We start from the raw sequence: 24,515 nt of genomic DNA, 5'->3' as shown, positions 1-24,515 counted from the left end.
CAGTTTTAGTCTTTAGGCCCCTGCAAATATAGTGAATACGGGGTATTCCATACCTTATTACCAAGAACTGAAATATTGTATAACATACTGTATATTTTCCTCTTTCCTTTCTTTCCTTTTTGGTAAGCTTATAGTTAGGACCAGGCTATGCTGCTATAGGCTAACACAGTGCCAAACAGCTGCTATAGCTCCAACTGTACACATTCATGTACCATTAATGCATGTTACTAACTTGGCTTCTTCCCTGGAGTTTTTGTGCTTTCTTGTCTTGCAGGTTTCTATGGGTTATGGATCCCGGGCTTCCGGATCATGATTGCGGACCACCTACTGCCATGGTCTTGCTTAACACCTGCTATTATTATTATTAATCATATTCCTATTATTATTATTGTTGTTATTATTGTTGGTGTTGTGCCTCCCCATGTCTGTCTCTCCTCTCTCCCCCTCCCTCTTTCTCTCTAAACCCAACCCATCGAGGTAGATGGCCGACCACCTAGAGCCTGGTACTGCTCAAGGTTTCTTCCCTAAAAAGAGAGTTTTTCCCCGTCGCTGTCACCAAGTGCTTGCTCATGGGGGAATGTTGGGTCTCTGTCAATTAAAAAGCATGGTCTAGCAGAAATAAATAATATAATAATAAATAAAATTGACTTGACTTGACTTTTAATGAAACCCTGAAGCAGTTCTAACCAGTATAGTGTGTTTTACTAAGTAATGCGTGGCTTTAATTATATTTTGTCTTCAACATTTTATTATTTATGAAAATGAGCATACAGAAGAAATTTGAATGTTTTGGATGAAATAATAATAATAATAATGAGATAATATGAAGAAATACTATATATTACTAGAGCTCTTTTGGTAGCTTTCTTTGTGAAATGCCGCATTGATCTCAAAATCCAAACTTTGTTGTAAATTTAAGACGCTTTGTAAGCAACATAAAACAACAGCAGTTACTTTGTATTCTGGGAGAATAATGACATGATTTCTATCACTGGAGACAAAAACACAGTTTTTGCTCTGCGAGACAGGACAACATCCCAAATGAGAAAAGTTGAATTGCATTAGTAAGGGCCATTGATATTCTGACAGTCTTTTCTGAATATCAATTCTCCCAAGAGGAGAAAAAGTCCCTGGTGAAGCAAAGAAAAAAAGGAAACCAAAGCCTAAAGATGTTCAAGTGAATCATCTTTTAGTCATTCTGCTTGGCTTTGGCTCTTAGTGAATTTTTAGACTTAAGTTGAATGTGTCACTCTTCACTGACAGGAGATGGGGCAGACGTTTTATGTATTAGGCAGGATATGTTGACATACTGATACTGAAATATTATGCCAGTGCAGCACTTTTCACTTCATTTGTGCTTTCACAGTGGTTAGTTTAAAAAGGCTGGCAACCAAAGACTGTTTCACTGTGTGGACTATGGATCACTGACTATCAAAAGCTCTCACCCAAAAGAAGAGGGTTAAGAGCAAAAATATCAAATAAACATGAGGCAAATTCCCTCCCAGTTGATATTAAAGCAGTTCACATTTGCACATTTTAAAAGTTTTCAAGGTTTTACAATGTAGATTTAGTTATTTAACCATAACAGGGCTTAGAAAAAGATCTCTTGGTTGTAGTTGTTCATCATCCTCTCCTCCCTTCCGTCTTGTCCTCCCTAGCCTGCTGACACTGATGGTTTCTAAGTGAGTATCTCATCCCTCTCTCTCTCCCTCTGTCATAATCATTGCTCTTTATGATCGGTTTGCCCTCTCTGCCCTTTCAAGATGTGGCATGTAATGAGGGCTCTGGAGGACTGTGTGAGTGGGCTATTTAGCTATTCAGACAAGATCAGCTCACACATCCCACGCTCTCTAACTCGACTCCCTAACAATACCTCTCAGCTAAGCGCAGTGATTGTTTGTCCCGCTCACAAGGTCACACGCTGGATGGAGCTGGTTCTACTCAGACATTCAAAATCCATGTCTAGCCTTTTAGTGTTTAAATCAGATGATTAAATGAGTAATTTACTCCATAGATTCACAGATATGAAGATGCATTGTGATTATTTTAAAGAGTTAAATAGCCCCCAAACTGATAATGTTCACACACCTCACTGTTGAATTAATAAATTATTCAATAATTTAATTTTCATGTCAGGTCATATAAATTATCCATCCTTTAAGAGGTTATTCAGACACACTTATTTGCAACAAACTAAAATTTCCACATGTACTGTAGCCTATACCCACCAGCATCTTACAGCACAACTGCACATTATTCATTCTCTAGCAGTGCAAGCTGAATCATAGACATTAGAGGTCTGCATTGAATTGAGTGGACTTGTACAGTTAAAGTGCATAGTATGCTGCCATGAATATAAATGCATGATGCACACTGACTTTGACTCATCTCCTATTGGGATTATTCAGATGTTAATCTCCAACAAACCAAAAATCCTGTATGCATTCCCACCAGCATCCTACAGCACAACTGCTATTATTATTGGCCTCATGAATGTTTAAACATATAAAGACAACCTACTTATATTAAATCCCAAAAGATCTGCAACAGTCATATTTTGTATAAATATAAATACTATACACAGTCTCACATAAATGTAAATAAAAAAACAAATTCAAGTCATGCATAGGCAATGCAGTCCACTTGAATTATAAAGCTTTTATTTGTCATAATTTATTTCTCTCCTCTTGCTCCAAGCTTCAGAACAGTTTTCACTATTTACTTTTTTTCTATATTATTTAATCTGTACAAAATTTAAACTCTACACAGTTGTCCTAATGCTGTTTTTAAAGCCTTTTCCACAATGCCAAGAATATAATTTTGGTGGAAATACACAAAAGAGTTAGTGTAAAACTAGTTTAAGATTAAGATCTAATATTAGCGTAATTGTTGAATGTAAACTCCTCCTCAAATCCCCACACACCCCAAAAATATATATATTATAGACAAGATCTTGGTGTCACCAGTGGTGGCTATGGCACTGCATTGAATGGAAAATCAAATCTTGAAGTACAAGAATGTAAAACAAAGTGTGCCTCAGACAAAATGTTATTTTCTAACAGAGCTGGATGAGCTTCTGCAGTTGTGAAAAAAAGATCAGTTATGCTGACCATATGTTTATTATACAGTTGAATAAGAGTTTTTGATGGTTCTTTAAGATGACATTGCAGCACTACCTGCATTTTATTTCAATTTAATTTATTTTGACACAAAACGATAGCACAGGACGTGAGATAAAGTACAACAAATGTTACTTAAACAATGGAAGGACATTTTTCAAAACCTGGCTTATCTGATGGTAATAACAAAATTGATGTAAACATAGATGAGCGGTTTAAATAATACTTTGGTAAGTACTTTTCTCTATAATTCATTCTGCTTACATTCTTACATGCAAACGAAATATGATACTCGTTCATTTAGTCTCTATGCAACCTGTTTTATCTTCCAATGACCTTTGGAATTTAGATATAATACATTTTCTTTGTACTGAGTGAACTTTGAATTTCAAACTGCTAATATGAATGCATGATGCACATTGAACTTTGGAGAGCGTGCGTGTGTGTTCATTTTCTTTAAGCACCGCCCATGATCGCCGATTGACCTATGAACGGAGACGTTAACGCGCACATGCTTCCGACGTCACCTCTCTTTGGTCTTCCGAGTCAACCATGGCGGCATCCGTGGCATCCCAGGCTGCAGCAAGAGGACTGAGGACAGCAACCTCAAAGCACATACTTCTTGACAAACTTAAGGTAGTCTTACAGCTGATATTCCTCAGAATGCGGCTCTCTTCTCTCAGGCTGGGCTCGGCTGCTGTACGCCCGTTGTCACCGTGTCAGGGAGCTGTTAAATGTAGCTAACCTGCTAGCAGGTTAGCATGTGTGAGCGGAGAGAGGTTTGACAGATCAAAGTTGAACTGTGAGACTCTGCTAACCTTTAGTCCTGCAATCATGCATGTCTTGTAATAACTGCAATTGTTCAAAATTACTTATTGTTTGAATACAGCTTGCCAGAGGAAAACTTAACTAAACTGTTAACTAATATATACATGTCTAAAGGCTCCATTTAGTCTTAATCTGTCACTCCTGACATTAACATTTATAACCTTGAATGTATGTGTGTAAAAAGAAAACTTTGTAGGTCATTTTTCGTTACTTATACAGTGGGCTGTGAGAGTACTTGGTTCATCATTAACAGCACAGAAATGTTCACAGTTTAACTCAGTTGTCAGACCACTTTAACATATAAACCTGATCCCTGCTACCAGGGAACAACTGGACGTTTCTGTATGCAGCACCGTTTCAGATAAGACCACAGTCAAAAGGTTGACTCTTGCACTTTGATCTGTCAGTGTCTGTTTTCTAGCTGTGAACAACAGAATTGATCTGATTAGGTTTATCTGTGTGGCAAATGATTGCAGTTACATTGTGAGCCCCTTTGCAAACAGAGCATCAGGCTAAATGATCAAAGAGAGAATGGACACAAAAACTGCTAAAGCCACAATAAGGAATCAGTAATAAATCTCCCTGCCTTGTGTTTACTAACAAACAAATACACTTTTATAGTGAACTATGCAGAGTTGTGAATCGTAGTAAATTTCAAAGCTTCAAGACAACAGATGAACATATCAGCATGTTCTGTCCTGCTATACACAGTGGCTCAGTTGGACGTTTTTTTTTTTTTATGTCATTATTTGAAGTGCGTCTGTGTAAACATTTGTAACACAAGTACAGATATCCTGGCTGAAAGGACAAAGCAGGAACCTGCTGATACTGTAAACACTGGTCCAGTCAAGTGATCACAGTCTGTTTGGCACTGTGTTAGCCTTATAGTTGGACTTTTACAGTCTTGTGTCGTGTTGTTTTTTTTTTGGTTTTTTTTTTTTTTTTCATATCTGCCTTTGCTGTGTGGCTTTGATAGGTTTTGGCACTGCTGAAGCCTTTTTGACACGTTTTAAATGGAGTGCAATAGAATTGTTTTTAAATAGCCGGTGCACCATAGTGGTTTACAGTAAACACTGGATTGAATATGGGTTGTGCTTTATGAAGCAAATGTGATGACCAGGGTGCAGCTTTTAAATCTATCTATAATTTGTTTCTATTTATCAAAATCATTAAAAATATCAGAAAATAATTAAATAAATAGTTAAATGCCCATCGTAACTGCCTTCTCTTCCAGATGTTATTAGGTGATGATAGTGGGCTGATACATGAATGGGGCAATTATCATCAGGTGATTTTAGTTTATCACAGATGTATTGTAAGAGAGCATATGCTATTGCTGTTGACAGAAACGATATAAATACTGGTGCGATAGAAATTATTTCTCAACTGTTGATAGGGGACATTGCTTGACATTATACTAACTGCAAATCACATCACAAAACATAGCTATTTCCAACCAATCATATGGTTGTCCCTAAGGTATAGACCTTAGGAGATTAGGCCATTCAAAGTCACGTTAGGTGGATGTGGATGAGACAGTCCCTTATTGGTGTAGGCTACTTAAAGACTGACTTTAAAGTTGATGAATTTATACAGTATTGTTAACTGCATTGAAAATCTGTACCAATAAAGATGGGAAATACCACACACTTAGTTTTTTACCTGAAGTGTTGCAATCCAATAACGCATGCCGAGTGAAAACACTTTCATCTAATACCAGCAGTTAGACCTGTCCTCTAGAACAGGCAGTGACACCTCAAGAGAAACACCCGCAACAAAAATTGATATTACTTTTTGCTTTTTTCACCAGTAATAGAGGCATGAAATATGCTGTTTATTTTAAAAATGGCAAAATGCGTGGTAATGATATGCAATTTGGAAATGAGGGATTTGATGAAGTGAAGCTGATGAAGTTTTATCTAGGGTGCAAAGCAGAGAAGATTACTGAATTTAATTACAGGAAAGCACTAAAGGCATTCAGAATGTATAGGTGCTAGTCGGTGTTGAATGTGACCTTTTATTGATTAAACCATCAGAGGCAAATTTTACAGGGGTTTGACACTAAGTCATATTTTAAATTTACAACCCTGACAGATTTCCACATACATCACTGCACAAGAAAGAGGTGGAATTTTGTCTTGAAGAATTACCCAATATCCTACAAAACACTGTTCAGAACATGGGTTGAAGCTGCTCCTGAAGGCTAAAGGCTGAAGTTTGCCCTACGAGGCTGCTGAGGTTGTTAATTATTTTTAAGTTTTGTTAAGTAGTTTTTTTTTACATGTGGCATTTAACACATAAGATTAAAAATACACAGAAATCACAAGGAATATGTGGAGGCTAGTGGCTATATTGAATTCATCCAAAAATGATATGCAGTTACACACCCCACACTAGAAATTAAAGGTAGAGTTGGTGATTCTGGAGAGAGAATGTTGACATTTGAACTAAACACCCAAACAAACACACCCCTCTCTTCATGCTCCTTCAGAAGCTCCGCCCCCCTAATTCCCGACCAAAAGAGAAATATGGCAGAATCCAGAGTGTCTGACGTGAGCACAACAGTCCATCCACACTCTCCACCTCTCTGCAGCCTCCCCGCTTCTCACTCTACCTGCGTTCAGTGTCTCTGTCCACAGAAGTAGCTGTCTGTCAGCTGCAGCTCCCGGAGAGCTGAGAGGACAGCGGCCGGACAAACTGCCTTCACCAGGTTCACTGACAGCAGAAATGTACTGAATCGAAATAGTTTGCATGTCGGCTCCACGGGAAGAAATTGACAGTGTTTGTATTTATTTATCCATTGATCTTACTTCCCCGCCCATCGTAGTGAGTGATGCGTGTCATTCACGCGTATCTAGGATCATTGTGGATTGATACATTTAATAAAATGGAAGCGTATCTGTTCTATGAGATGTGCAAGTGAGGAACGTCAAAAGCACTTCTAAAAACACTTTCTATGTGAACTGGCCATGGCCTCTCTCCAGTTCACCAGCCCTCCCCTACCATTCAACAAGTGCTGGAGATGGGAGACTGTCATGTCCTCACACAGACAGCTGTTCTGATGACTTCTCCATTTTCTGTGCACGAGCATGAATGCCCCTCTTGCTGATTGGCTGGAATAATGTTGTATGGCTCGGTCCGAGCCTCTTTGTTTGTTTCCCATTCACAGAGTCAGTGCTGTGTATGAATACTGGATTTTTTTCAGTGCACACACATAGAACAGACAGCTAGCCGACCGTGAATCACTGAATTTGACAAAAAGTGTATTTAATAATCTTTCTCCAGAATTGCAGACTCCACCATTAACTTTTTTCTGTTTGGTATACTAAAATCACAATATTGTTGTTTTTTCCTTTCTGATATCTAAGAGATATGTGATTGATGATGATTTCCCACCTTTCTTTGCCTTCTTACCAGGGATGTCAGTTTCGGTTAATTTTGCTTTTGACCGACTGACACCCATTAACTGGTAACTAACCGGCAAATTTTTAAGAGAAGTTGTGATGTAGCTTTCATTTGTGAGAGCTGTCCAGCAGTCGGTGGTCAGAGCTAGCTTGTCTGCCCTGGTTAGCTTGACTTTTAGCTCATCCTTCTTCAACTCAAAGTGTTTTCAATGCTTTTAGTCACAGTAGCTCTCAATGACATAATGTACTTGGGCTCAACGTACCAAACTAGGTTTTTCTAAGCGCTCGCCTGTGAGTGGTATCAGTGCTGGTATCAAAAAGTAAAGTTAATGTTACTTTTTGAATATAACTTACATCATAATATAGTTACAGACTCACATACTCTCCTACCAGGTTCTTGGAAGCGGTCAAAACTGATTTTCTCTGGCAGTTAGCATTTATGCGACTGCCTGTTTGTCTTTTTGAGCTCCTTATCATCTGTCACAGTGGTATTTGGCAGCTTGACATATTCCGTTTCTGCTGTAGAGACATTGGAAGACACTTTGGACTCGTTTTCACTCCTCAAAAACACATTACACGAACCTTCTGGACTAACAAAAGACTTTTAGTGCTGACTGACTCTAACACACTCACTATAAACAGACTTTAAGACATTTGCTAGCCTAGCAACATCAAGGCTACAAACAACCCATAATGCAACACTCCGTGTAGGAGTTGGTTTTACACCACTACTTATCTGATGATGTGAACACGTAATTGTCTAGTCGTTAGCGGACTGCGTATGCAAATTAACCTACAGACTGTCATGCGTAACTGGTCAATAAAAAGACTCTAAATGTCTGCCAGTGCTCCATATATTGTTTTACTCAAAGATGCTTGCAGTGGCATCCCCTTAAAAAGTAAACTCTTGCAAAACTTCTAATCTCACATTTATGCTGGCTGTTGTACGTGCTTCTTGAATACATGCACACACTTTCTCTTTTACCCCCACTTGTGTGTCTCTCTTTTTCCTCTTTCTCCCCCTCTCTCTTGGGCCAGGTGATAAGAGTAATGATCAGGGATTCTTTCTGCTCTGTTGCACAGTATCGGAGCTTGAACTGATTGACAGCCAGGTATCTCCACAATAGAATCAAATCAGCTTTGACAGTATGCCAGCTAACCTAAGGAATTCAATTTGTGATGATTTGTCAACAGCAATACAGAGGACATCACAATATTCAGATGGTTAGGCTCTAGGATGCTCTTAAAGGGGGAGTGGGACGTTGTGTTTTCCCCCCTGCTCTATCTCTCTCTTTCTCTCTCTCATAAATCAAATCTCCTGAATTCTTGTCTGCACAGCGAGATAATCCTCAGGCTGTTTTTCACTGTCGCTGCACAGTGGTGAATTTGTAAACGTTTGCTAAGTTTTTATTTTTTGTAAGGTGTTCCTGCTTAGTAATAGCCCAACAGTGTTGAAGCCCAGCATGGTTTGAAGGGAAACACTGGGAAGCGAGGTGTCTCAATGAGACTCAGTCCTGAATATTTTACAGAGGGGGGTGGAGAGCCCTCTGCTTGCAATGACTTCTTTTGCTGGAACTTCAAACGACGGGCGGCTTCCCCATCTGTCTCAGCAAGAACACATTTACATTTCCTCCCCGCAAGGGATACTGGAGGACGAAGTTAGCTCTAACTGGATTTGAATATCGCTTCACCAAGGTTAATAGCCATTTCTGTAGCTGGTGAGGTGCTTAGGCTTTTTCAATAATTTAGAAGGGCTGCAGTCATTAGGAAATGTTGGCAGCCTCTGAAATGGGGAATGCAATGAGTGAATGCACTCCTATCAGCTTAACTTCTGCTGTTGTTCCAGTGTAGATAATGAGGGAGAAGTGGGAGTGATGCTGAAAATTAGTTGAGAAAACAATGTCAGTGATTGCTGACAGCTGTAATTCATTAAAAGTGTAGTATGTTGAAGATTATTTGCAGCTGCCATACTTACACTACACTAACATATCCGTCATCTTTGAAATTAGACCTTCAAACACATCAGAACTCTAAACTGACATGGTATGGATTGTGGATTTGTTTTGATAAGTCAGATTTCCTGGGGCCACTCCATATGAACATTTTATTAAAGTCATTGAGACCTAACTTGCTCTCATCAGTGTTAGGATATTTTCCAGCCTGATAGTGATGGCAGTATTACTGTGTGAGTCTACATGCTGTGTTACACCTGGGACACACTCTCTGTGTGAGCAGTGTGTGTGTGTGTGTCGCGGAACCTCTTACTTTAAATTTTGGCGCCAATGTTAACAGGTTAGAGAGCAGCCACACAGCTGTTTCAGTCGTGGCTGCAGCGGCACGTCATCTAGAGGTTCAACATGACAACAAAATGACAGCAAAACGCAGTAGAGACTCTGAAATGAAGTGCACATGAATTACATAAATAAACATAGTCTCTACTGCGTTTTGCTGTCATTTATGGCTGCGCTACTCTCCTCTGCTCTCTGTGTTTCACCGCGGGTGGAGCTGAGCCCTCCGTCTGTGCTACACACACAGCGGAACAGAGGAGAGACAGTGAACCAGGCGAAGTACTTGAGTTCACGACAACTGCACTCGTTACTGTAAGTGCATAAAAGCTTCACAAGTAAAAAGCCAAGAAGGGTAAGTTATTAATGTAAACACGGTATATATCGTCATATTGCACAACCCTACCTAAAAGTAATAAATTGTCTCCACACCACCCGCAGTTACACTCAGCAGCCGTAGATGCTTTAACTGGATCTCAAAATTTGATTAGCTAATTTGTTTATCCTAGACATGGATGTCGTGATAATTATGGAAGTGTGCAAACATGTCATTAAACATCCTTTTCTTAATAACAATAATAATGATAATATTACATTTTCTTTTCAAGGTACACAAAGATGTTTTACACAGAAGAAGAAAGAAAGAAAGAAAAATAGATCTCTATATAAATCACTAAAAGCAAGAGAACACACTAAAAGTACATTCTGTGGCAGGGGACATTAAATCAAACACACAAAAGCAGCTCTAAAAAGGTGAGTTTTCAGTAGTTTTTTGAATGCAGTCACAAATCTTATTTTATAAATGTAACATGAACCACACGGTTATGGCACTCAGTAACATCAGTGACTCACTTTTGAAGCTGTAGCCACGTTTATACATGTAAACTTACATGTACATTGGACTGACCTTTGACATAGTTGTGCATCCTTGTATTGCTTGGCTTTATTTCTGCGTTATCTTCCCCTTAGACCTGACACCTTTGAATATGACTCCGTACATCCTCTCTTATTAACTATGCTAATTACTGAAATCCCTATCTGTAGAGACACAACAGTCAGGTTTTCTTTTCTTAAGCCTGTCTGCAGGAGATTAGACCTGCCCTGCCTAAAGACCTGCCAATGATGCAAATCTCACTGATCTAAATCCTGGAGCCACGCTCTGCTGCTCCCGCCTCTGTCTCTGCTCTTCTGTTCTATCCTCAGCTCTTTAACAGACAGATGCCATTTCTCTCTCCATACTCTAATGGTCTGGGCCTAACTTTAGCTTTTAAGAGGTAAGGACATAGAAAGCTACAAGTGGGCAGTAGCAGTAATTAGAGCAAAAGGTACATCTTACATACTTTGTCTGTGATTATTTGAAATGACCCATATCCATCTAAGATTTATAAAGAAATGTACGACCATTTAAAATACCATTCTGTAGCTGTTTAAACTGAAAGTATAGGCATATTCATCTGTATGCCTAGATGTGCTTAACAGTGTAAATGTAGGCGATTAATCTCTAGTGTTATGTCTGTGAGGATGAGTCATTATGCTTTTCTTAAACCAAAAGGCAAAGTGGCCTTAGGCTTTACCAGATTTACAGTCTCACTATCCTTGCCATTACTCTTCATCCAAATCTATGGAGGCAGTGCCAAAACTGAGGACAGAGAGAGGAACTTCTGCCATCAACACTCATTTACTTTATTAATTAGAGGAGACCAGGCTAGATGGCTTTCTGAATTAGCCAACTAATGCTTCATGGGGCATGCTACTGCTACATGGATGGCTGTAAGTGGGAATATGCCTGTGATTCACACTGGCCTGTTTATGCATAAAATCCACATCAACTCTGCTTCTTTGCCTCCTCCGTTTCCTTTTCTGCGTGTCACCTCTTTCACAGCTTACTACACAGCGCTTGTCTAATTGCAAGACAGCCTGTATTTATGAGTTGCAACACAGTAGCAAACTGCCATCTCATTAGCAAAAAACATTCTACTGCAATAAGTATGGCAATGATTTTGATAGTCACTCTGAGTACCGCTCTCTCTCTTATTCAGCGTGTGCTCATGGAAGTGGACACTATAAAGTTCCCCTTTAATTTCCCCCTGCATGGTTAGCTAAATGGATGGGAAAAAGAGACGAGTTCATAACCTGAATGGGAACAAATCAATTACATAGAATTGGTGAACTGGCAATCTGTTAATTTCTTAAACATTTGATAATGCCCCTTAAGGAGCATTCTGGTTAATTAACTCTGCAGTCATTTGTTGTCACTAATTAGGCAGTGTCATTTCAAAGGGGTTAGGGTCTGGCCAAGACAAGTAATGAGGATTTTAACCTCACCAGACATCCGGGAATGCTACTGTATAATATGAGATATGCAGTGCCTCTGGAAACTGCAGTTGTCCACTCACTGTAGTTAACAGTTTTGGTTAGCACAGCTTTGGTTGGTTTGGTTAGCACAACAACTGAGAGGTAGGGATTATGTTTAGGCAGGAAAAATTTATTTTTTCTAGGACCCAATTCTGCATAACTGCATATCACAATTCCAGTTTCTGCAATGTGGTAATTTATGATAGTGTATGTAAATGTGATAAATGATATGTACATATTTAAATTAATCCTTTTAGATTTTAGCTCTCCTATCACATTAAGTGTTCCCATTAAGCTTCTTCCAGTGACCCAAGACTCCCTGTTACTCACACAAGGCCCCTTGTGTGAGCAACAGTCATGCTGCAGCTCTGTGAGGCTGTACTTAAGCACACCTTAGAGCAAAATAACAACATCACCATGTTAACATGCTGGTGTTTTGCAGTTATAATAGGGAGAGTAACATGTCTAATAAAGAAATGGATATTTCACTCAAAACCCCAAATGTCAACCTCATGGTGGCGCTAGAGGAAAAGTCAAGGAATCACCAAAGTCATTAGGATTCATGATCTGGGGAACATGAATATCCCTACAAAATGTCATGTCAATCCATCCAATAGTTGTTGAGATATGTCATTCTTGGCTGAAGCGGAGGACTGATGGATGGACCAACACACCGATTGAGAGCATGGCTCTATGGGTGGTTCTTACTCTTGTGTTTCTGCTGCACTATTTTTCTGTGATGCTTTCTTATTTACTTTTTTTATTCTGGCAATGGAGGAAAAAGTGTATTAAGACATGCCATCTTAGATTTTGATAGACAGGGAATACTCTGTGGTCATTAAGAGGACATTCAGAGTCCTAAAATGATCTCAAAGGTCCTTTTGAAACCTCCCTGATTGGAGTCCCGTAAGCTTCTCTCCTGTTCTTAAAAGGGATGTCATGCAGGCCACATCAATACAGATTTGCAGAGTCCTCATGAATATGCCTGCTTTAAAATTAGCCTTTGTGTCAGTGGCAATGAAAGCAACAGACTTTCTTTATTTTTGCAGAGACTCTCTTAAAGGGTGGGCCCGGTATTTTTTGTTTTTTGTTTTTTAGGTTTTTATATCATTCTGTAGCTTCCTAGTAGTGTTCTATATGTATTCAATGTGCTTAGCACTCTAAACCACGTCACAACCCAGAAAAACACGCAGATGGAGTCGCCCTTTAAGAATCAATCCTGGATTGATGTATTGAGATTTTCCCCCAATTGGTCTGTACTACATCCAGCCTTTGAGACTTGTTAATGATGATAGCCTCAGTGTGAATGAGAAGGTGCCTTGTGCTCTGCAAGTTTATTCTGCTTTAATGCAGCTTTTCATGGGGCATGTTTTTTAACCCCCACAGTACCACTAAGGGTGTTTTTTTTCCGGGGCAGCTTCAGGTTGCGCCCGACACAGATAAGACCCACAGAGAGGTTAAACCCGTGGGAAGATGTTCTGGGGTAAGCTGAAAGAGGCTTATTTCGGTTAATTAAGACTGGTGGTGAGTCTGTGTCTGTTGGGAAAAGGGAGGTTCTGTTATGCTCATGGCTTCGGAAACCTAGGCGCCAATTTATAGATTGTGTACACATGGCGAAATACCTGACTTTTCGCTTATTAATTCTCAAATTACCACCACTGAAGTACGCCTTCTATGTATTGTATTTTCTTTTTTCATGTTAGTAATATTATCAAGTGGGTTTTATTTTTCATCTTGCGTACATCTACATGTTTTTATGTTCATTTTGTCTTTTTTTGATGTGAAGCACTTGGTGCATGAAATTAATTTTCTTGTAAAGCACTTTGAGCTGCGTTTTTTGTGTGAAAGCTGCTATACAAATAAAATTATTGTTATTATTATTATTATTATGTTAAAGTTTTATCTACAGTATATTCATAATTTATAAACTAATGGTAAAAACACTCCATAAATTAATTTGTTACTTCTGAAGGGTGGTGAGTGATGAAGGCTCTTATAAGTTATTGACTGGCTTTCCAACATGTCCACTGCTGTACTTTATTACTGGCAGAGCACTGGGTGCCATAATGTTCTCAGAGCTGTGAGTCATACAAAGAAAAAACAGCCTTCAAAAGCACAGTAGGTCATGTATTCAATTGAGGTGGTCACAATGTTATATACACATGTACCATATATTGCAATGCAGTAAATATGGAGGTCAATATATTAAGCATACCCTACTTTACAATGTTATACAATAAGCAGTTTCCTCACCAAGGCAAATATTGAGTTGAATCAACACTTCTTTGACTGTTTGAGTATTATACAGTTGATGAATTGCTTTGCATACATGCAGGTAGGGCTGCAAATAGTGAGTATTACCAGTCATTAATCTACCCATTATTTTCTTAATCAGTCGATTTGTTGGAACTATAATTAAATTAATTAAATGTCAGCAAATACTTCCATCAAACCATCAAAAGCAGAGCCCATGCTGGCTTCTGCAGTTGTCTTGACCAGCAGCCAGAAACCCAAAATATTCAGTTTACTATCATAGAAGACTTAAGATAGATAATATTCACATTTGAACATAAAGTGAATTTTTGCCATTTTGCTTAAAAATTACTTAACTAATCAGTGATCAAAACTGTTGTCAGTTATTTCTGTCTATATTATTGTATCCACCAGCTGTTTTAAGAGTGTGTAATATAGGTGAAATTAAGATTTAATTCAATGTCAATTTACTAGGGCTGCAAGTAACGATTATTTTCATTATTGATTAATCTGTTGATTATTTTCTCAATTAATCGATTAGTATTTTGGTCTATAAAATGTCCAAAAAGGGTGAAATATATCGATCACTGTGTCACAGAACCCAAGGAGCAACCTCAAATGTCTTTCTTGTCCGACCAACAGTCCACAACTCAAAAATATTCAGTTTACTATCATAGAACACTAAAGAAGACAGAAAATATTCACATTTAAGAAGCTGGAACCAGTGAATTTTAGCATTTATTTCTTTAAAAAATTGCTCAAAGCGATTAATCGATTATCAAAGTAGTTAGCGATTAATTCTCTGTCGATCAACTAATCGATTAATCGACTAATCATTGTAACTCTACAATATACATCAAAAAATGTCTTACCTATGCACAACCACATGCTGAATAATCAAATTTATTATTGCATTTAACTATTTGTCATCATATGTAATTAATTACTATTGAATTGAACTATTTCCCTTCTTTAATATGTATGAATACCATGGCTAAACAGCAAGACAGCCATGACTGGATTGTTAAAACCACCACAGTGTTGAAGCCATTTGTTAGATAAATAGCCTGTGTTCAGAGATAATGTTCTCTTAGTGTTACCAGCTGCCGGGCAGAATCACAACTTCACTCACTGTTGCCTCGATCCAGTCTATCTTCACTTCCATTCAAGAAACAAATGTGTTTTTTGACCTGTGACTTCAAGCCTTTGGATTTTTGAGTGACAGATTGACGAGCAGCGCAGCATTGACTGGCTGCTATTTATGGGCCTGATCAAAGGTGATTGCCTGCTTTGTAACCTTTTCCTGTAAATTAAGGCTTATGGCTCTAATAAATTTCCAAGGGAGCCAGAACTACTCTGTCAGATGGTGACTTTTTGACATTGTTCCACTCTCTCATAGTGATAAAGACAACTGCTTTAAATTAGCCCTAGGATATTGACTCCCTAAGTTTAACAGAAGGGCAAATGACAAAGTAGTGGCATGTCTTGAAATGACTTTGCAAAGTGCCAAGATCACTCATCCCCTCACTGCGATGACACTTCTCACAACAAGTGTGGTTTGACATTGTGCATCCTGCTCTCACCCAGACATGAGACTGCACAATTTTTTGCCTCTTTGGAGAAGTCCTGATGTTGCATGATGCTGTGCTGAGTACCATATGGACCAGACAAACAAGTCTTTTGGGAGTAGCGTTGCCTATACCAAGATTTTGTCCTTCAGTGCCACTTGTGTATCAATACAGCTGCGGACAAGGACTTGGCAATCTGACGTAGCTGCTGCCATCGCACTACTTCTCCTCTCTGTGTCTTTGTGTGAGGGCACAGTCACTCCGAGTGCTCTGTGAGGAGAGGGGCCATTTGGTGACATAGCTTATTCAGCACATTTCAGTGTTCCAACATTTCCTTTTGTTGTTTTTTTTTTTTTTTTTACTTGTGAATGTCAACACAATTCAGTTTTTAGGAGATGTCTTCGTGAGTTGTTGTCTTTAGGTTTGTTTGTTTTCTCCCCGATTCTTTGCATTTATTTTAACATTTATCCAATATTATATTTGTCAAATTGTGTTGTTCATCGTCTATGTGTTGCCTTTTTTATTTTTATTGTGCCAAGAGATCACCTCAGCAGAGCTCAGAATTTTACCGAAGAACACAATGAGCCTGTTAAATGCTGAATTTAGCAGACAGTGTTTGTTAGCCTATATTTATATAATAATTTTTGCATGTACTGTAGCTATGAACAGTTTTTATCTTCTCAAAAAAAAAAAAAAAAAAAAAAAAAAGGAGATTGAAGATTTACATTTTGTTTTGAGCCATTAATCCAGAGCACTATTAAGATGTGATTGAAATCAGGACTGAGGTTTTCGGCTTTAAACAAAAGCCCCGTGCAAAGAAAGAAAAAAAAAAAGTTGCTATCCATCTTTGCTACAGTGTATGGCAGTGACATTTTGTGATCACTCGCTGAATGTCAAGACTCTTGCTGCAAGCCTGCTGAAAGGCAAAATTCTTTCACGAATAAGTGCTTCCTCAAAACTACTTCAGCTTCTTTCTCCTTTTGCCTAATTTGAATTTTTGTAGGAGAGATTTTTGCTGTGTGCTTTTGCATCAAAAGCACAGCGCAGTTTCAAGGGTGTAAAACATAATGGAGATGATGGCAGGCTATTATTGGAGTGGTGTCACATTAAAAGTGTATGTCTGCATTGAGTTAGTCATGGGATATTCTTGTCACAGCTTTACCTTTAGTCCCTCACCTAAAGGAAAAGCCAGTATGTATTTTATGAGCCTGTTTAAAACCTGCTTTTGGTGTTTTGACGGAGAGCCAAGTCTTTAGTCAGTATGGCTGATTTGAGCACAAACTGGAAAGAGAAAGGAGACAGAGCTTTGCTTGTTGATTCGTAAAGTCTGGCTACTGGTATGAATACTTGCATTTGCAATTTCCACATCACTGTTATTTTTTCTTTTTTGTGTTCTACATTAGTGCTACTGAGAAATCCTTTCTATTTTGATTTACAAAATGAATGAGACCTATATCTCATATGTCTTTTTTCTTTTTTTTGCTTTGTTTCTCCTCGTCTCTACATATTAATGGAGAATATTGCTGTTTATCAGTGTCACCACTTCCACTCTCTCTTGCCTCTGTGCCCCACTTCTCATTACCAGGATGAATTCATGAGAAAGATCTTGAGTGCTTTTGTGTGTATGAGAGTTTGCTTTGCATACTTTATCCCATCTAGGGCCCATGTCAGAACATACAGCTTTGTTTGTGCTATAGTGTCTCCTCACCAGTGTGCACAGTGTATCCCGAGTCTGTGTATCCAGTCTTCTCTGTGTGTTTGTGTGTGTGTATTAAGAATAAGTAGAGGTACTGTGTAGGATTGTCTCTAGAGTGCTGCTGATGATAATTACTGTAGAGAGAGTGTCTCAAGGGGCTGCAGGCCAGCTGCTTGCCTGCCTGCCTTGCTGCCATACTGCCACCCGCCACTTACTGCTCTCTTCCAGGGTAGACATGTAGGACTTGGACCAGTCCTCTCCTGTCAAGACCTCAGCAGTGTCTGGAGCAGCAGCAGAGTGACTGAAAACATAACTGTGGTCATGACAGGCCTGAAAGGGATTTTGAGGTAGTAGGGACTCAGGGACGATTTCTTTATGTGAAATATCTATTCTCAAGGTGGCAAATTCATCTGTGTTGTAATTCTGTAAGTACAGAGTTGCGTAATAGGACATGCTACTAAGTTTGGAAGCACTTTGTAAAATTGTAAATTCCCATTTGATACTGTTCCTCACGCTCTGGTATTCATGTTCTTTAAAACAGGAATATGGAAGCATAGGTTTATCTTTTGGCCACTTTTGTTGACTTCATCATTGCCTCTGTGAAGTTCAGTTTTGTTAATCAGTTTGGTATGGCAAATAGCTCTGATTACTATGGTGCCTGTGAGCCTCAGCCAGCATTGCTATGGAGAATGGTCCGTCATCGTAATTGAGAAGGAAACACCACATTATAGTTCAGTAATTCGTTTAACATTGACCCAAAATCTGAATGTGGATTGATTTTAAACTGCTGAATGTTTTGTCAGGCATCTACAAAACCTAATCTGTCAGATCAAAGGCTTCAGATCACCGTTAGATGCATACAAAACAAGTGGGAAACAGAGTTGACTTCTCTCCTTACATTATTATGTACACACATTTGTACTTTAAGACTTTTTCATCAACCGCACTTTAAAAAAAGCATTTTTGGGGGCATTTTATATCTTATTTGTAGTGGTGTAACGGAACGTAGTTGATCCGTGATCTGTATGGATCGCCCTCTTTAGTTTGGCACACATGCACGCACGGTTTGTCATAAATGCTGTAAGTACAGGTCATGGACAAACAGCGCGTCACTAACAGGGATTTTGAAGAGCAACGACCAAACCAGCATCTAACAGGTCGAAGTGACATCTGCAGGTATGTTTACACGCTGTTTAATGTGCTGCAGCTGAGCAGCTAATTAGCTATTTAGCTACTAAATGACGTTAGTGGTGCACTTTTCCCCAGTGCATGTTTGTTATGTAGCTCGTTCAACAAGCTGCAGGACAAGATGAGTGTTCATTTTTGTAAGTTATCATCAAGTTTTGATGATGTGGATACAGGCTGTTGTTTCATTTACCACCATGTTTTAAGGAAGAAGGTATCATGCTTTAAGTGTTAAGTGTTTCACAGAATAAATGGAAAGCAAAGTCATATTTGTCTCCCTTTTTTTTCTGCTGATCTGGAAAATGATCCGATCCATGACTCAAAACTGTTATGCAATCCAAACTGTGAGTTTGTGATCTGTTGCACCCCTACTTAATTGAAACTGGAAATGAGGGGCGAGAGAGGGGGAATGACATGCAACAAAGGTCCCTGGCCAGACTCGAACCAGGGATGTTGTGATTATAGGTACTATACCATATGCATACCATGCGATCATATGTGAATATTTCTGTCACCTCTAGAAATATTCCAACACAGTTGTTTATCTTTTGTATGAATGATTTCACTTGGAGTTTCATGCTTATGCAAACTTTGACACGTTTAATTCTAAAACGCTCTGTGGTATACTTGAAATAACTCTTCACACTTTGCAACTTTATAGTAATTATATCATATTTCAGTACTATACTATACTACTACACTTTTATTAATAAGTATAAGAAATAAGAAATTACATGTTTCACCAGTGTTCATAATATTTCGTCCACTCCATTAACATGTATGAGGGGGCAAAATATTAGGAACGCTTTTCAATATAATGCACTCCAGCACAAAACCACCACCACCCACTACCACCTCAATAACAAACATGAAGTAGAATCATCACCTTTCTTACAATGTCAACAAAAAATGAAAATGTAGAAGCTTTGTAAAAGTAGAAAGCTTCTAAAATAAAATAAAACTGTTCATCGTAAAATATAGAAAGCTAAAGGTGCAGTTTTTTTCTACACCATTGCTATTTTAATTGAATTTGGCACAAAGTTGCCACACAAAGTTTTCTATTTCTAACTAGGCTGCCAATATTCATGTATTTATGTACTTCTTTTAGGCTTGTTTGAGGTGATATAATGTAGATGAAGGCAACAAACAAACAAAAGTTGAGTTTGCAGTAAGAAAAGAACCCAAACTAGGCTACACTTGTCACAATAGTCATAAACAGAACTGCAGGCTGAATAATAGGTACAGTATAGGATGAACCAGTTACAGTATTTGCCAATCAGGCAGAAGAGTTTTCCTGAATATTGACTATAATATTATACGCTTATGGTCAACATTATCGTCATCAACATCAACAGCAGACAGGAAGTAAAAATTCATCACCACATGACTGGTTCCATGCAGGCTGAGACCCAGATATACAAAGGCATATTGTTATAATGCCAAGCAAGAACACGTCTTTGATACAGATTGTCTATATCAGTGGTTTCCAAACTTTTTGAGACCCTTCAAGGGATTTTTTTGTCATGGCACCCTGAGCCACCCAGTTATCATGCCAATATAACTTACATGGCCTATATGTACACGGAAGTTTATCGATTTTAACAATTTCATGTTATATTATACGTCATTATATCAAAGTATATTATATTGTATTAGGCTGTATTATATCAGTATTAAGTTTAATAATATTAGCTCTTTCATAATCACTCAGAATGAAAGCCAAGAGGAACTGTGCTGATTTACAGTTAATCATTTTACTTATAATTGTTGATGGTTTACAATAGGATAGTGAGACCAGCTGTGTTGTGTGGTTTGGAGGTGGTGGCACAAATATGAATTTGATAATGTGTAATACCACACTGAATGTGCACGGACAATGATGGACATCAGTCTTCCACAAGCAGCCAAAACCTTCAGTCGTCTCTGTGTTGAGAACTGACGCTTACTTTTTTCCTGACTGTTGAGCTCCTGCAAAACTCCTGAACTGGAAAGGGTGTTGTGTTACTATGACAACCGGCAACAGTGAGTTATCATGTCAGCTGCGACTACCTGCATATTAGAGTAGGCTATGTAGAGTTTTTAGTTATAATATATTATAATTATGATATGATATAATAATAATAATAATAATAATAATAATAATAATATGATTAATCTCCCTGCGCCCTAGGGTGCCATGACATTGGACCAAGGGTGCCATAGCATCCTCTTTGGGAACCACTGGTCTACATGTATGTATGGGTCTGACACATACCAAAAAGTGCTCCAAGTTCCTTTCCGTTCTCTGGTGTTTTGCCCAAGGTAATTGTCAGTGCCTGGGGGGGCACCCCCAGTCCCACTTGACTTCTCCAGTAAGCAGCAGCTGTTATTTTGGGAAGTCTGCTTAGCTCTTTTTATCCCCATGACACTCCTCTCTGATTTTAGGTGACGGTAGAGCCATTTCAATGGAAGTCTGATATGTGATATGTGTGTGAGATTCCCAGTTATCTGGTTTGGGAAGGGTAACAACAGATTGACATGGTTGCTGCCTATTTAGCTACAAAGGTGGGTCCTCATTTAGCAGAAATTGAGATTTAAGAGTTTTCTTGTACTTTCAGACCATGGCAGTGGCTTTCAGGTCACATTAATGTTACCCACCAGTGGTTTTAGGACATTCTCCCATGTTTTTATGGGTTTTTTTTTTCTTAAAGTTTATTTTTTTGGTATTTTTGCCTTTATTGAATAGAGGATAGTGAAGTTGCAGAAAGGAAACAAGGGGAGAGAGAGAGAGAGCGAGAGAGGCATGCACAGTAACCATTCGGCTAGCAGGGCGCTCCTCTCCCATGTTTTTGAGTCTTTGTATTACTGCAGTGTTGCTCTTTCTAAGAGGCGGTGAACGCTTTGTGTATTCTTTCATTTAACCTTACTAGTACTTTCCTGTATTGGCGAACATGCTTTCACTTCTCTTTGCAATGGAACTTGTGTTCAGATGTGCCAGATTAGCCAAACTGTGGTATTTACTTTTGATAATTTCATGTCAACCTCTGTGTTCAGATCACATCAGTATTTCCAAGCAGTGTTATAAATAATTGTTGATAAAGTTGAATTTGAAATTTCTGCTGCTAATTTTGAACTTCTCTCATTTACTTTGAGTGAAGCCAAAAGTAATGATGATGATCATCACTGATGAATTATTGTCTACAAAACTAAGTTGCTTTATAAGTTTCACATGCAAAAGCTTGGACCAGTAGAGTTGACACTGACTGTGGGGTGTGGCATTGCTGATGTAACCACCAGTGTGTCCGTACTAAGCTCCGAGTCCACACTTTGCCGGCATCTGATCGCAGTGTAAGCTTGACTATATTGTGATGTGTTCTGGGTCACTGGATTCAAAATTTAATCTTTTTGATTGACTGAGACCTGTCATGATAACTACTTTTGTTGGACGATATATTATCGCAGAAATAATTGTAATAAACGATATTGTCATTTTAAAACCATTTTTATGCCACTGATATAATGATAATATAATAGCATAATAATGTAAGTCAGGGCTTTCCACAAGGATATGGAGTAGCCAGCGAGTGGGGAAAAAGTAGCCAGTTAGGGAGGTCCGAGGGGCATGTCCTCTCTGAGAAACATTTTGTCTGTAAAACTCCAAATTTGGTGGCCTCTGGCACATTGCAATGCCACTATCCCACACTGATCTTAATTATTGCATTTTTTAATTGCTTACCTTTGCCTACTTGATTGTAAACATGTAGTGAATTATTTTCATCTTCACTATCATCCTGAGTGTGAGGCAGAGGCACAGCCTACATTTTCCTCATATGACACAGGCCTGTCACTTTGGCAACATTTCCTGTTTTAGTTTGTGTTTGCAGTGTGTCTTAAGAGATGGCTCTGCTGTAAAAAGCGCAATGTAAATAATGATATGTCAGTCATTCATTCATTCATTAAGCCCATATGGTTATCTTTTAGATGAGTTTTTAAGTTAGTTGCCATTTTTCATGGCCACTGTTTTGAAACAAAGTTGACATACTAGCTTGTTCACATTGATGGGCTCGCCTCTCTCTCAACTTAAACCCAAAATGTTCCCACCCTGGAGCTGTGGAATGTGGCTTTGAAACCAAGTCTTATTTGGACTTCTGAATTTGCTGTCTGGAATTATGCAGTAGTTGGGGAAAAACACCTATTAGCCTAATACCATAGTCTACGTTGATTGATTGCATCTAAGAAGCCTCTTCCCTCTGCATGTGCACATAGCCTACTGTGGCCTGAAAGGAACAGTAATAATGTGACGAGAGTAGCCTGAATAGGCTAGACTACGTGAGGGCTATAATAATAAATAATAATAATGATAAAAACCACTGAGCTAAGTACGCTAACCAAATAAAAAAAAATAAAGAAGCAATTAAAAGGTTAAGAAAACAAAGACAGGATGTGCAACAGGAAAACAAATTGTCAGGTGTCAATGAATGTAGGCTCAGTGAGGCTATGCACAATTTTAACAGCAGGAGCAAAAACTGGATCGATCAAAATGCTGAAACCTTCTGGAAACAACCGCTGAAACAGGTAGACAGGTTATTTACCTCAAATAGATAGACCACACACAATAAGTTATGCTGTTTATTCTGTCATCATGTTGGCTAAAATGTCGGCGACCTTCTTGTAAAACAAAGACATGTAAACACAATGGGTAATACTGAGGTCATGTCCATATCGTACAATAAGTCGATAACGTAATTATCATGACTGACCTACTTTGACCTGTCACCTAATATGTCCCGGTGTGATCTGGTGATACTTCTTGCTGAAAAGACGTGTAACCAGGACCTGTGACAGGCTTTGATCTGCCATTTTCTTTAGTCAAATATAGACCAAAAGATACACTGACAGATGGAGAGATGCACCCAAGCTGATCCTCCCAAGGCGAACTGTTTGAATGGCAAGGGAAGTGAATGTTTTAAGAGAGGAGGAAGACTCCTGCCCAGCAGGTACCTGACAGCAGTCAAATGAGTCCACAAAAGAGAGAAAACTTGTTCTGCATCTTGGCTTGTTAAGACTGCGGGATATGTGTAGGAATGAGCGACAGGCAGAAAAAGAGTGAATCCTTAAAGTCATGTACCCAAACATACAAAACAGCACTTTTGCTTAACAGCAAACAGATACAGACACATCCATGTCATCCAAATCCATATGAGTTTTTCCTAAATTCTGTTGTAATTTTTCCATTGCTATTCATTTAGTCCTGCAGTATATATCTTGCCCTGCCATTGAACCCTTCTAGATTCCTGCGGGAATTACATCATCAATATTGGCTGTTATAGAGTGTTATGGAGATAGACTTGAAATCATATCCACCCCATGTACACATATATACTACAATAACTGAAACATATGAATAGTATGCTGTAGAATTTCAGACGAGACTGCAGAGGTGACCCACGGATGCCCCTCATTACTGTATTCAGTTATGCGAGAGAGGAGGCCAATATGGATCAACATGTTCTGTTCTTCTAGAAAACAACCCATTTTGGCCCTAATGAAGTCTCCTGACAGACTCTCACGAGAGTTGGAATGGAGAAAGCATGCTAATACAGTGTGCAGTGGCACAGAGAGGGGGGGCATGAATTGTGGATTAGCAGTCATGCGGTTTTGTTTTTAGTTGAGGTCCATTGATGATTGTGCTTAGGACTTGATTAAAACGGTTGGGCTTGGCTGTTCCCTATTAGAGTGGCCATGTCAAGCTCATTAGCCTTTAATCACTAATAACCATTAAGGTTTAGTCGATGGTTGCGTTTCACTTCCTCCATCCGCTTTTATGGTTGAGTGACAGTGAA

At 38.7% G+C, this 24,515-nt stretch overlaps 1 protein-coding gene across 1 annotated transcript in view; it reads left to right on the top strand.

Moving 5' to 3' along the window:
* Positions 1-3,629: 3,629 nt before the first annotated feature.
* suclg2 (succinate-CoA ligase GDP-forming subunit beta) overlaps positions 3,630-24,515 on the top strand; it is a 102,745-nt gene continuing 81,859 nt past the window's right edge. Inside the window, exon 1 of the mRNA XM_067588054.1 lies at positions 3,630-3,755. Within this exon, the coding sequence (XP_067444155.1) occupies positions 3,672-3,755 (84 nt within the window). The 5' untranslated portion in view covers positions 3,630-3,671. The remainder of the gene's footprint in view (positions 3,756-24,515) is intronic.

The sequence above is a fragment of the Thunnus thynnus genome, chromosome 4 (assembly GCF_963924715.1).
Source record: "Thunnus thynnus chromosome 4, fThuThy2.1, whole genome shotgun sequence".
In the NCBI taxonomy this organism is placed as follows: domain Eukaryota; kingdom Metazoa; phylum Chordata; class Actinopteri; order Scombriformes; family Scombridae; genus Thunnus; species Thunnus thynnus.
This window is presented reverse-complemented; position numbering and strand designations above follow the sequence as displayed.